Here is a 12,991-nt window from a genome sequence, read left to right as displayed (position 1 = left end):
AACCTATTATTAAGGATGAGGTTATGAGGTACATGGAGACAAATGATAAAGTAAGTCAAAGTCAGTATGGTTTCTGTGAAGGGAAATCTTGCCTGACAAATCTGTTAGAGTTCTTTGAGGAAGTAACAAGCAGGATGGACAAACGAGAGGCAGTGGATGTCACTTACTTGGATTTTCAGAAGGCATTTGATAAAGTGGCACACATGAGGCTGCTTAACAAATTAAAATCCTATGGCTTTACAGGAAAGATACTGACATGGATAGCAGAATGGCTGACAGGCAGGAGGCAGCGGGTGGGAATAAAGGGGGCCTTTTCTGGTTGGCTGCTGCTAACTAGTGGTGTTCCTCAGGGGTCAGTATTGGGATTGCTGCTTCTCACATTGTTTGTCAGTGATTTGGATAATGGAATTGATGGCTTTGTGGCAAAGTTTGCAGATGATATGAAGATAGGTGGAGGGGTAGGTAGTGCTGAGGAAGCAGTGTGATTACAGCTGAACTTAGACAAATTGGAAGAATGGGCAAAAAAGTAGCAAATGGAATACAGTATTGGGGAATGTATGATAATGCATTTTGGTAAACGGAACAATAGTGCAGACTATTGTCTAAATGAGGAGAAGGTTCAAATATGTGGTGCAGAGGAACTTAGGAGTCCTCGTGCAAGACTCCCAGAAGGTTAATATACAGGTTGAGTCTGTGGTAAAGAAAATCAAATGAAATGTTGGCATTTATTTCAAGGGGAATGGAATATAAAAGCAAGGAGATAATGCTGAGCCTTTATAAGACATTTGTCAGGCCGCACTTAGGGTACGTATTGTCAACAGTTCTGGGCCCTGTATCTCAGAAAGGATGTATTGTCATTGGAGAGAGTCTAGAGGAGGTTCACGAGGATGATTCCGGGAATGAAGGGGTTAACATATGAGAAGCATTTGGCAGCTTTGGGCTTGTACTCTCTGGAATTTAGAATAATGTGGGCGGTGGGGGGGGGGGGGGGGGGGGGAGAGATCTCATCGAAACCTACCAAATGTTGAAAGAAGGGTGGATGTGGAGAGGATGTTTCCACATGGTTATGGTATCCAGAACTAGAGGGCACAGCCTCAAAAGTGAGCACTGACTCTTTAGAACAGAGTAAGGAGAATTTTTTTAGCCAAAGAGTAGCAAATCTGTGGAATGCTATGTCACAGATTGCGGTGGAGCCCAAGTCTGTGCATATATTTAAGGCAGAAGTTGATTGTTTCCTGATTGGTCAAGGCATCAAAGGATATGGCAAGAAGGTAGGTGTATGGGGTTGATTGGGATCCAGGATTAGCTGTGATGGAATGGCAGATCAGACTCAATGGGCTGAATGGCCTCATTCTGTTCCTACGTCTTATGGTCTAAGTGAATGTGTGCGATGAAGCAGTCCTCCAGTTTGCATCGGGTCTCACTGATGTAGAAGAATCCACATTAGGAGCACTGCATACAGTAGATGACCCCGACAAACTCGCAAGCGAAGTGTTGCCTCACAAGGAAGGACTGTTTGGGGCCCTGAATGGAGGCAAAGGAGGAAGTGAATGGGCAAGTGTAGCACTTCTTCCAGTTGCAGATATAAGTGCCAGGAGAGAGGTTAGTGGGGAGGGATGAATGGACAGGTGAATCACGGAGAGTGATCCCTGCAGAAACCGTAGAGTGGGAGGGTGGTAAAGAAGCTTTTGATGATAGGATACCATTGCAGATGACAGAAGCTACAGAGGATGATGCACTGGAAGCAAAGCCTCATGGAGTGGTACATAAGAACAAGAGGAATTCTATCCCTATAATTTGAATGCAGCATCCAAGAGATGTTGGAGATTCAATGTAATTTCAAAAATAATTGGAGAAAAGGGAAAGTTTTGCAGGAGAACGAGTAGATTCATGTTTATTTGTACTTCTTCTTTGAAGAGCTGGCTCAGTAAAATTGGGCTAAATCTGTGTCATCTCATTTGCTGACTAATAAATGCAAGGTAACAGTCTTTTTAAAACATTAACATTTAAGATATATCTCTAAAGATACTCTGCTGGAAAGCAGCCTGATATACATGAGCTTTGATTGCCTATAATTGTTAGCTTGTGAGGAATTAAGATCCCTTGGGCTACTCAAAATTGCCTTTTATTTTAGTCAGATAGAGAGTGTAGTCTACAGAGACCTTTTTGAAAGCAATTTCTAGTCTCATCCTGTACTTGCTTAATACAGAAACTTGTATACAGTGCCTTCTGCATTTATTTTCTGATGTTAATACTCTCTAATTAGGCTTCTTTGGCCAATTCTAGACCAGTTTGAGCCATATTAGGTAGGCCAACTTAACAGGAACCAAGATCAAATGTGGTGTCTTTCTGATATGCAGGCCTGAGCTTTTAACCACATTAGCTCACTCAGCCACCCAGGAGTACTTTGGAGTAATAACATTTCAGAAGATTTTTAATAGTAATTGATTGACTAAGGTTCTACAGAAGTAATGAAAACATAATGCAGTGAGTATATTGTTAGGAGACTATTACGTGGGAGACACATGTGTTCAGTGTAGCAATGAGCCTTACAGACATAAAGTGTAATTTCAAGTTTATACCAAGTTTTGGGGTAGTTTTGTTATCAACAAGATAGCATTGAATATTTAATTGCAGCAGTGCAAGATGCATTGCTGCATCAGGTCTTTTGCTGTACTAAGCAACACACACAAAAATGCTGGAGGAACTCAGCAGGTCAGGTGGCATCTATGGAGAGGAGTAAACAGTCAACATTGCAGGCCAAGGCCCTTCTTCAGGACTGTACTGTACTTCAGGACTTTGTTGTATTATTTACTCTACCGAGAGACCAGCACTCATAAAGGGTCTAAGGTTATGGCAATGGGCTGCTAACCAAGACAGAAAAAGTCACGCTTGTGTAATGAGGAGAATTTTTTTTTAAGCAGTGTGATGTTACTATAGAATGTCATCAGGCACTGAAAACACTTTGAAAAGCAAGGATGTAATTTTGAAAAGAATGTTGAGACCGTGATTAGATGTTACTGAATGGCAAAGCAGGAATAGTGGGCCAACTGGCCAACTCCTTCTCCTTTTAATAATATTCTGTAACATTATCTCCCAGATTCCTTTCCACTTTGCACATTACTGCACCCTAATTAGTGTTGGCCTCCGTCAGTCTCGATAGACCATGGATTTGTGCCTTGGAAAGTTTCCAGGACGCAAGCCTAAGCAGGGTTGTATGGGAGACCGGCAGTTGCCCAAGCTGCAAGTCTCCCCTCTCCACGCCACCGATGTCGTCCAAGGGAAGGGCATTAGGACCCATACAGCTTGGCACCGGTGTTGTCGCAGAGCAATGTGTGGTTAAGTGCTTTGCTCAAAGACACACAGCCTCAGCCAGGACCTTCAGATAACTAGATGGACGCCTTAACCACTTGGCCACGCGCCGTGTACTGTACCAGCAGCTGTTATACTTAGGTGATTCACTGACCTCATTTAGAACTCCATACCCGTAGCATTGCCCTTAGCAAATGAACTACAGCAATTCAAAGAGGCAGACCACCATAAAGAACATGTAAATGTGGGCACAAATGATAAATGGACATTATTAGGAATTCTATGATTAATTAATTTTGTGAAAAAATACTGCAGTGCTGTTTTTCATTTTGCCATGTTTATGGATAGCCTTAACAGAGGTTTGCAGAAGTAAATTGTAGGACCCTTCTATGTATTAATACCTATGCCGAATTTTGAGGGTAGCAAACGTTGCTAAATTTCATTCATAGGAGCTTTGTGCTGGACACAAAGTTGACTGTATCGATTAGATACCCCAGTAATTTTCTGGGTTTTCTTCTTACAGATTTTCTTTTATAACAAATACAACTGCAGCTTGCTTATCTAATCATGCAGAATGTTTTTAATCCAGTACTGAATAATGATGTTCAGTCCTGCACAACATCAATCTGTTTTCAGATACTTCACAGAAGTACACATTGAATATGCAATTTGGGTACTGTATTATGTTCAATTTGAAATGCTAATTAGTTTATATTACCTTTTATAAAGTAATAAAAGCCTAGTCGAGTTTAGTGTAATATAATTAAATTTTGCATATAATCAGTAAGTTTGGTCAGCCAAATAATATCCTTAAAAACTCATGTGGTTAGACCTTAAGTGAATGTATTTGCTTACCATCTCCGGATTTTCTTTATAGCTTAACTATCGTTTACACATTCCCAACAGGGCTGCTGCTAATGGCTTATCACTCAGTTTGATGGAGCGGCTAATCCAGAGATATGGTGAGCGGGTTGTGAAAATGCTGACTGTACAGTATCGAATGAACAATGCTATAATGCAGTGGGCCTCCAAACAGATGTACGGCGGACGACTTGTGGCTCACGAGATGGTGGCAGCACACCTGCTAAAGTAAGCACAGTGACATAATAAAAGCTGAAAAGTGCTTGAAACAATCAGTGCATTGGCAACTTTCCAAGGAGAGAGAAAAACAGAGTTAATAATTCAAGGCAATGACCTGAAAGGTGCAAGAAATTTGACAGATTCACCTATTCATTACTTCAGCATTATCACAGATAATGCCTGACTCCTCTTGACTATAAATTGTCATCTTAAATCCTTCTTTGCATGCACCATTCACTTTCTTTAGCACAGAGCTTGTGGACTTTGTCACCAGAATTGAGCCCAGCCATTCAGTTGCCTTTCTTGGCATCTTTTTTCACCCAGACCATTACACTAAATTTCTGCCCTCTCTTCCCCTCCCCCCCATTGTAAAATCTCCTTTTCAAAGAGCTATTTTATTTTCCATCATTTCAGTCACACATTGATTGCTGTTCTTTTTAGAGTCATAGTACACTACAGTACAGAAGCAGGCCCTTAGGCCCATCTAGTCGTGCCAAACTATTTAAACTGCCTAGTCCCATCCAACTGTACCCAGACCATAGCCCTTCATACCACTCCCATCCATATACCTATCCAAACTTCTCTTAAGCATTGAAATCAAAATCACATCCACCACTTGCGCTGGCAGCTCGATCCACACCCTCACCACCCTCTGAGTGAAGACGTGTCTCCTCATGTTCCCTTTAAACATTTCACCTTTCACCCTTAACCCATGACTTCTAGTTGTAGTCTCACCCAACCTCAGAGGAAAAAGCTTGTTTGTATTTATCCTCATAATTTTGTATACTTCTATCAAATGATGCCTCGATCTTCTACATTCTAGGAATAAAGTTCTAACCTATTCATTCTTTCCTTATAACTCAGGCCCTGCAGTACTGGCAACATCCTTGTAAATTTTCTCTTTCAGTCTTATTTACATATTTCTTGCAGGTAGATGACCAAAACTGCACTCCAAAATAGGCTTCTCCAGTGTTTTATACAACTCCAACATAACATCCTAACTCCTGTACTCAGTACTTTGATTTATGAAGGCCAATGTATCAAAAGCTTTCTTTACAACCCTGTCAACCTGTGACACCACTTTCAATGAATTGCCTGTATTCCCAAATCTACCACACTCCTTGGTGCTTTACAGCTCACCGGGTAAGACCTACCCTTGTTGATCCTCCCAAAGTACAACACCTTACACTTGTCTGCATTAAATTTCATCTGCCATTTTTAGCCCATTTTTCCAGCTGGTTCTGATCCTGTTGCAAGGTTTGATCGTCTTCCTCACTGTCCACTACGCCCCCAATCTTGGTGTCATCTGGAAATTTTCTGATCCAGTTAATCACATTATTATCCAGATCGTTGAATTAGATGGCTAACGATAACTGGCCTAGCACTGATCCCTGCGGCACCCACTAGTCACAGGCCTCCAGTCAGAGAGGCAACCATTTACTTACCACTCTTTGGATTCTCCTACAAGCCAATGTCTAATTCAGTTTGCTGTCTTATCTTGAATGTCAAATGACTGAACCTTGTCGACCAACCTCCCATGTGGGACTAAGTCATTTACCTCACTAAAGTCCATGTAGACTATATCCACTGCCTAGCCTTCATTAACTTTCCTGGTAACTTCCTCGAAAAACTGTAAGATTGGTTAGGCATGACTTACCATGTACAAATCCACGCTGACTATTCCTGATTAGTCCTTGTCTATCCAAATACTCATATATCTCTCCCTTAGACTACCTTGCAATAATTTTTCCACTACTGATATCAGGCTCATCAGCCTATAATTTTGTGGTTTATTCTTAGAGCCTTAAACAACAGAACTACATCAGCCATCCTCCAGTCCTCCAGTACCTCGCCTGTTGCTAAGGATAATTTAAATATTTCTGCCAGGGCCCCTTCAGTTTCTGCACTTGCCTCCCACAGGGTCCAATGAAACACCTTGTCAAGCCCTGGGGATTTGTCCACAGTATTTTGCCTTGACAGCAAACACCTCCTCTTCTGTAAACTGTATAGGGTCCGTGAAGTTGGTGCTACTTTGCCTCGCTTCTATAGACTCTGTGCCCATTTCCCGACTAAATACAGATACAGAAATTCCATTCTAGATCTTCCCCATCTCTTTTGGCTCCATGCATAGATTACCATTCTGATCTTCCTGAAGACCAAGTTTGTCCCTTGCAATCCTTTTGTTTTTAACAAAGCCCTTAGGTTTTTCCTTCACCTTGTCTGCAAGAGCAACCCCATGCCTTCTTTTAGCCCTCCTGATTTCTTTCATATGCATTCTCTTGCATTTCTTATACACCTCATGTACCTCATTTGTTACTACCTGCCTATATCTGCTTTGTACCTCCTTTGTTTCTTATCCAGAGCCTCTTGAAAACTAAACTCATTATTCTTGCCTTTTATTCTGACAGGCATATACAAGCTTTGTTCTCTCAAATTTTCACTTTTGAAGGCCTCCCACTTACCAAATACACCTTTGCAAGAAAACAGCCTGTCCCAATCCACACTTGCCAGATCCTTTCTGATACCATCAAAATTGGTCTTTTTCCAATTTAGAATCTCAACCTGAGAACTAGATCTATCCTTTTCCATAATTACCGTGAAACTAACAGCATTATGATCACTAGATGCAAAGCGTTCCCCTACACAAACTAATGTCACCTGCCCTGTCTCATTCCCTCCAATGAAGTGTGTTGCGTTAAGAAAAATCAGAATCAAGTTTATTATCACCGGCCTGTGACGTGAAATTTGTTAACTTAGCAACCGCAGTTCAATGCAATACATAATCTAGCAGAGAAAAAAAATGTAAATCAATTACATATATTGAATAGATTAAAAACATGCAAAAACAGAAATACTGTATATTTAAAAAAATGTGAGGTAGTGTCTAAAGATTCAATGTCCATTTAGGAATCGGCAGAGAGGAAGAAACTGTTCCTGAATCACTGAGTGTGTGCCTTCAGGCTTCTGTACCTCCCACCTGATGGTAACAGTGAGAAAATGGCATGCCCTGGGTGCTGGAGATCCTAAATAATGGACGTTGGCTTTCTGAGATATCTCTCCCTAAAGATGTCCTGGGTACTTTGTAGGCTAGTACCCAAGAAGGAGCTGACTAGATTTACAACCTTCTGCAGTTTCTTTCGGTCCTGTGCAGTAGCATCTCCATGCCAGACAGTGATATTGTCTGTGAGAATGTTCTCCACGGTAAAACTATAGAAGTTTTTGAGTGTATTTGTTGACATACCAAATCTCTTCAAACTCCTATTAAACTATAGCTGCTGTCTTGCCTTCTTTATAACTACATCGACATGTTGGGACCAGGTTAGATCCTCAGAGATCTTGACACCCAGGAACTGCTCCCAAGCTGCTCACTCTCTCCACTTCTGATCCCTTCCTGAAGTCCACAATCAGCTCTTTCATCTTACTGACGTTGAGTGCCAGGTTGTTGCTGCAGCACCACTCCACTAGTTGGCATATCCCACTCCTGTATGCCCTCTTGACACTACCTGAGATTCTACCGACAATGGTTGTATTGTCAGCAAATTTATAGATGGTATTTGAGCTATGCCTAGCCACACAGTCATGTGTATACAGAGAGTAGAGCAGTAGGCTAAGCACACACCCTTGAGATGCGCCAGTGTTGATCGTCAGTGAGGAGGAGATGTGTTCACCAAACCACACAGATAGTGGTCCTCTGGTTAGGAAGTGGAGGATCCAATTGTAGAGGGAGGTACAGAGGCCCAGGTTCTGCAACTTCTTAATCAAGATTGTGGGAATGATGGTATTAAATGCTGAGCTATAGTTGATGAACAGCACTCTGACATAGGTGTTTGTGTTGTCCAGGTGGTCTAAAGCCGTGTGGAGAGCCATTGAAATTGCGACTGCCATTGACCTATTGTGGCGGTAGGCGAATTGCAATGGGTCCCGGTCTTTGCTGAGGCAGGAGTTCAGTTTAGTCATGACCAACCTCTCAAAGTATTTCATCACAGTCGATATGAGTGCTACCAGGCGATAGTTATTAAGGCAGCCCACATTATTCTTCTTAGGCACTGGTATAGTTGTTGCCTTTTTGAAGCAAGTGGGAGCTTCTGACGGTTGCAGCGAGAGGTTGAAAATGTCCTTGAATACTCCTGCTAGATGGTTGGCACAGGTTTTCAGAGCCTTACTGGGTATTCCATCAGGTCCTTCTGCTTAGTGAGAGTTCACTGTCTTTAAAAACAGCCTAACGTGGGCCTCTGAGATGGAGATCACAGGGTCATCAGGTGCAGCAGGGACCTTCACAGCTCTAGTTGTGTTCTCCCTTTCAAAGCGTGCATAGAAGTCGTTGAGTTCATCTGGTAGTGAAGCATCACCGACATTCATGATATTGGGTTTCGCTTTGTAGGATGTAATGTCAGACTGGCCTGGTTAAAATCTGCCAAAACAATGGGGAAGGCGTTAGGGTGCCTTTGTGCATGTTGATCCCATTACTTAGATCATCTAAAGCCTGCTTGACATTGACCTGAGGTGGAATGTAAACTGCTACCAAAATGACCCCGGAGAACTCCCGTGGTAGGTAAAAAGGATGGCACATTACTGCTAGATATTTCAGGTCTAGTGAACAGAATTGGGACAGTATTGATATATTTATGCACTAAGAAGAGTTGATCATGAGGCATACTCCTCCGCCTCTGCTTTTGAGAGACTCTATAGATCTATCCTGACGGTGTATAGTAAACCTGTTGATCTGGATCATTGCATCCGCTACAGAAGGGGTTAACCAGGATTTCATAAAACGAAGGGCACACGCGGTCCTAATGTCCCTCTTATTCAGCACCCTGGCTCTGAGAGTCAACGTTTGTCAGCAAGATAGTCGGTAATATTAATAACATTTTATTATTAAACCTGCAGGTAAAAGGTAAGAACAGTGTCAAGTGGGGTAGAAAAATAACTAATGAAGAATAATAGTTCCTTAAGGCAAAAGAATATGGCATTAAGGCCCTTAGATAAAAAAAAGGATTGATAACTATAAATAGTAAAAGAGGATGAATAGCAAGTGATCTGTTATCAATGTTTAGTGAACCCACATTTGATGCTAGAAAGCTGGGAATATAATGTAAGTTATGCATGTACTTGCAGCTAGGTCAGGCAGTTATGATGTTTCAAGGTAAATAATCCAAAAGTGCAAGGAAAAAAACAGGCTTCTTGGGCCTTTTGACCAGAATATTAGCACTGAGTCTTAAGACTATTTTGTAGTAAGAACAATATTTTGTGTACTCAAAGCAATGATCGTAAAGTTTTACATGGCATATTTTATGTTAATGGTGTCTTTGAATGATAAAGCACAAAGTCGTAGCACAGAAGCCTATTTGGCTCATCATGTATGTGAGATATTGAAATAACCCATTGTCCTGCTTGTTTACCAATTACTTTGAAACATGCTTTTCAATTTTCTTTTGAAAATTACTTTTGAATCTGCTTCCTCATCCCTTTTGTGGAATGCATTCCCGGTCACAGATACTCCCTTTGAATTAAGAAGAAAAGGTTTTCCTTGGTTCTTCAGCTGGTCAATTTTTATCTTTAGCCTCAAACCACAACTTTTTTCCTTCGTTTCCCGTCCTGAAAAAAGGTCTCAGCCCAAAACCTCAACTACTTATTCAATTCCATAGATGCTACCTGACCTGCTGGGTTCCTCCAGCATTTGGTGTTTGTTGCTGTGGACTTTGAGCACCTGCAGAATTTCTCATATTTATTGAAATAATTTATCAGATCTGTCTCTTTTTCTCTACTAGTAAAAAAAAATCTGCCTACTTCCATTACTACAGATGACCAAAATCCCATTTTTAAAAAAATATGCAGCACCAATAGAATCCCACCACTCTACTCTCCACCCAAACCTGTGATTTTTGTAGTACTATTCCCAGATGAGTGTTTATATGTATTTTAATGCTTAACATCATTTCTTTGCCTTTTTAAGCTATGTATCTTATTTTTTCTCTTCAAACACTTTTTTCAACTTGTACTCTCCCCATTCATCTCTCTTCCAGCTTTCACCCCTTCAATAAAGATCCTTTTGCTTCTATGCTCTTTTACAAATATATTACAGTTTATATTGCTCTCCTCTTCTATGAAATTGTAGCATCTCCTACTTTGATCTCAAATACAAGGTCTGCCATATCAAACGGTAATGCTGCCGGTTCTATTGGAGGATGACATTGGGTTTTCAGGTCAGTGCTGAAGTGGAAGGCACCAGACAGTTGCGCAGTCACCCATATATGAGCAATATTCATCCAGGCTTGCTGCCTTTTGCCTTTTACTCCTAACCATTGACAATAGAATTGAGGCATGCTATTTTTATTGTGGAAGATTTAGGATTGAAGTTTTGTAGTATAGAAACAACTTGATGTCTACAAGGATTATTAGAGATCCCTTATGGTCATGTATTTCCAGATCTGGCCCTTTAAGCCCACCTTACAAGCAGCTTCAATTGTAAGAAGAAAGACGAGAAAATGCTTGATGCACTTAACAGCTTGGGGGACATCTGCAGAAAGAGGAAAAAAAAATTAACGTTTCAAAATAGTTACTTCCACCAGAATTGGAAAGTGCTTGAGATAAAGCTTTAATAATCTGAGAAAAGAAGGAGGAAAAATAAAAATGGCAATCTCCTGGGGCAGGATTTCCCAACCTTTTTATGCCATGAACCAATACCATTAAGCGAGGGTTCCTGGACTGCTGCAACCCCTGTCCTAGGGTGATAAATATAATACCTGAAATGGCACACAAAAAGATGAACAGAACGTGAGTGGTATTGGGATTTCCTTCAGGTATTCTGGTCTACTCGCCTTTCTCAAAGACTTATTGGCTGGTAGATTAATTTGCTACTGTAAATGGCAAGTTACCTACAGTAAGTTGCCTATAGCATAGACGTGAGAGAGTTGCAAGCAGATAAAGGGGATTTCTCGTGGAGCAAGTATAGACTCTTAAGTAGAATGGCCTCTTACGTTGTGTGCAGATATGAATTCTAGATGACAGAAATTTTTTGGTATTCTATGAGATAGGAACAATGAGGGCTTATTGTCACAAGTAATCATTTTGGAGGTTTAAGAAGAAGACAATGATGAGGATAGAGAAAAGTACAATGTTAGAATTGTGAAATGTAGAACAGCAGTTATTGAGATTTTAAAATAAAAGAGAATGATAGACATACTCATCAGGTAAGATAGCATCTCTGGAGAGAACAAAATTGAGTTAACATCACAGGGTATTGTTGTTCCATTGGAACTGGTCTATTCTGACACAAACTGGAAAGTCTGATTGTCCAAAACGGCTGAATTCAGTGTTGAGTTCCCAGGGCTGCAGGATGTCTGGATGAAAGATGAAGTGTTGCTCTGGGTAGTGCTGTGTTTCTTCTTTTGAGACTGAATGTGATGGAAAAATAAGTGACAGGCAATCGAAAGCTCAAAGTCACACTCGTAGATGATGCAGTGAACTAACTTAGAAGAAGTGCAAGTGAATTCACCTGGAAAGATTGTGCAAACGGAAGAAATGAAAGAATACATGGAACGCTGTGTTAGCTTTTGCATTTGATAAGATGTTCACAAGGTTCTAATTAGGAGGACTAGGGGGAAATGTTTGGCTTTATTTAAAGTAGATTGGAATTTATTATTTACAAAACTGATGTTTCAGCATTTGAATCTTAGTTAGACCAATCAGAGGTACCATACCACTTCAGAGGTACCATAAGCAAATGGCATGAACATTGACTTCTCTAACTTCCGTTAATGCCCCATCCCTGACATATTTAGTTGTTTGCCTGTTCTCCATCTCCCTCTGGTGTTCCCCCCCTCCCCTTTCTTTCTCCCAAGGCCTCCCGTCCCATGATCCTTTCCCTTCTCCAGCTCTGTATCACTTTCGCCAATCACCTTTCCAGCTCTTAGCTTCATCCCATCCCCTCCGGTCTTCTATCATTTCTCATTTCCCCCTCCCCCCACTACTTTCAAATCTCTTACTGTCTTTCCTTTCGGTTAGTCCTGACGAAGGGTCTCAGCCCGAAATGTCGACAGCACTTCTCCCTATAGATGCTGCCTGGCCTGCTGTGTTCCACCAGCATTTTGTGTGTGTTGTTGTTTGAATTTCCAGCATCTGCAGACTTCCTCGTGTTTACCATATTTGTTTTTAGCTCTGGAAAGACTTACTGATTTTGGAAAGTATAGAAGATCAAATTACAGAAAATATCCAAGGTCTGGATGTTTAACCCAATTTGTGTTCTAAGTTAGGAGATTAAATTTATATCCGTGTTTAAAATGATAAAGGGATTAGATTGGCTAGTAATTGGATTTGGAGCACTGGAATTCTGGTAGGGTAAACCAGGACAGCACAATCTTAGAAATAGAACTAGACCACTTAGCAGTGAAGCTGGAAAGCACCTTGACATGCCAAGAGTACTTGAAATTAATGACTTGTTTGATCGATTGTATATGCTATTTAAATAGAAAATCTAAGAGTGTATGGGATATAGGACAAAGATGGATAAATGGAGTTGTGAATAGCAACTCTGATTTAATCATGACGGAACAAGCTTAAAAGGGCTGAATAATGCGCTTGTGAACACACAAATTAAATT

At 40.9% G+C, this 12,991-nt stretch overlaps 1 protein-coding gene across 1 annotated transcript in view; it reads left to right on the top strand.

Annotated features, from left to right (window-relative positions):
• Positions 1–12,991, top strand: part of ighmbp2 (immunoglobulin mu DNA binding protein 2) — a 79,239-nt gene that overhangs the window by 36,841 nt on the left and 29,407 nt on the right. Inside the window, exon 10 of the mRNA XM_073049224.1 lies at positions 4,219–4,401. Coding sequence (XP_072905325.1) covers positions 4,219–4,401 — 183 coding nt within the window. The remainder of the gene's footprint in view (positions 1–4,218; positions 4,402–12,991) is intronic.

Source organism: Hemitrygon akajei, chromosome 6, assembly GCF_048418815.1.
Source record: "Hemitrygon akajei chromosome 6, sHemAka1.3, whole genome shotgun sequence".
NCBI lineage: Eukaryota > Metazoa > Chordata > Chondrichthyes > Myliobatiformes > Dasyatidae > Hemitrygon > Hemitrygon akajei.
This window is presented reverse-complemented; position numbering and strand designations above follow the sequence as displayed.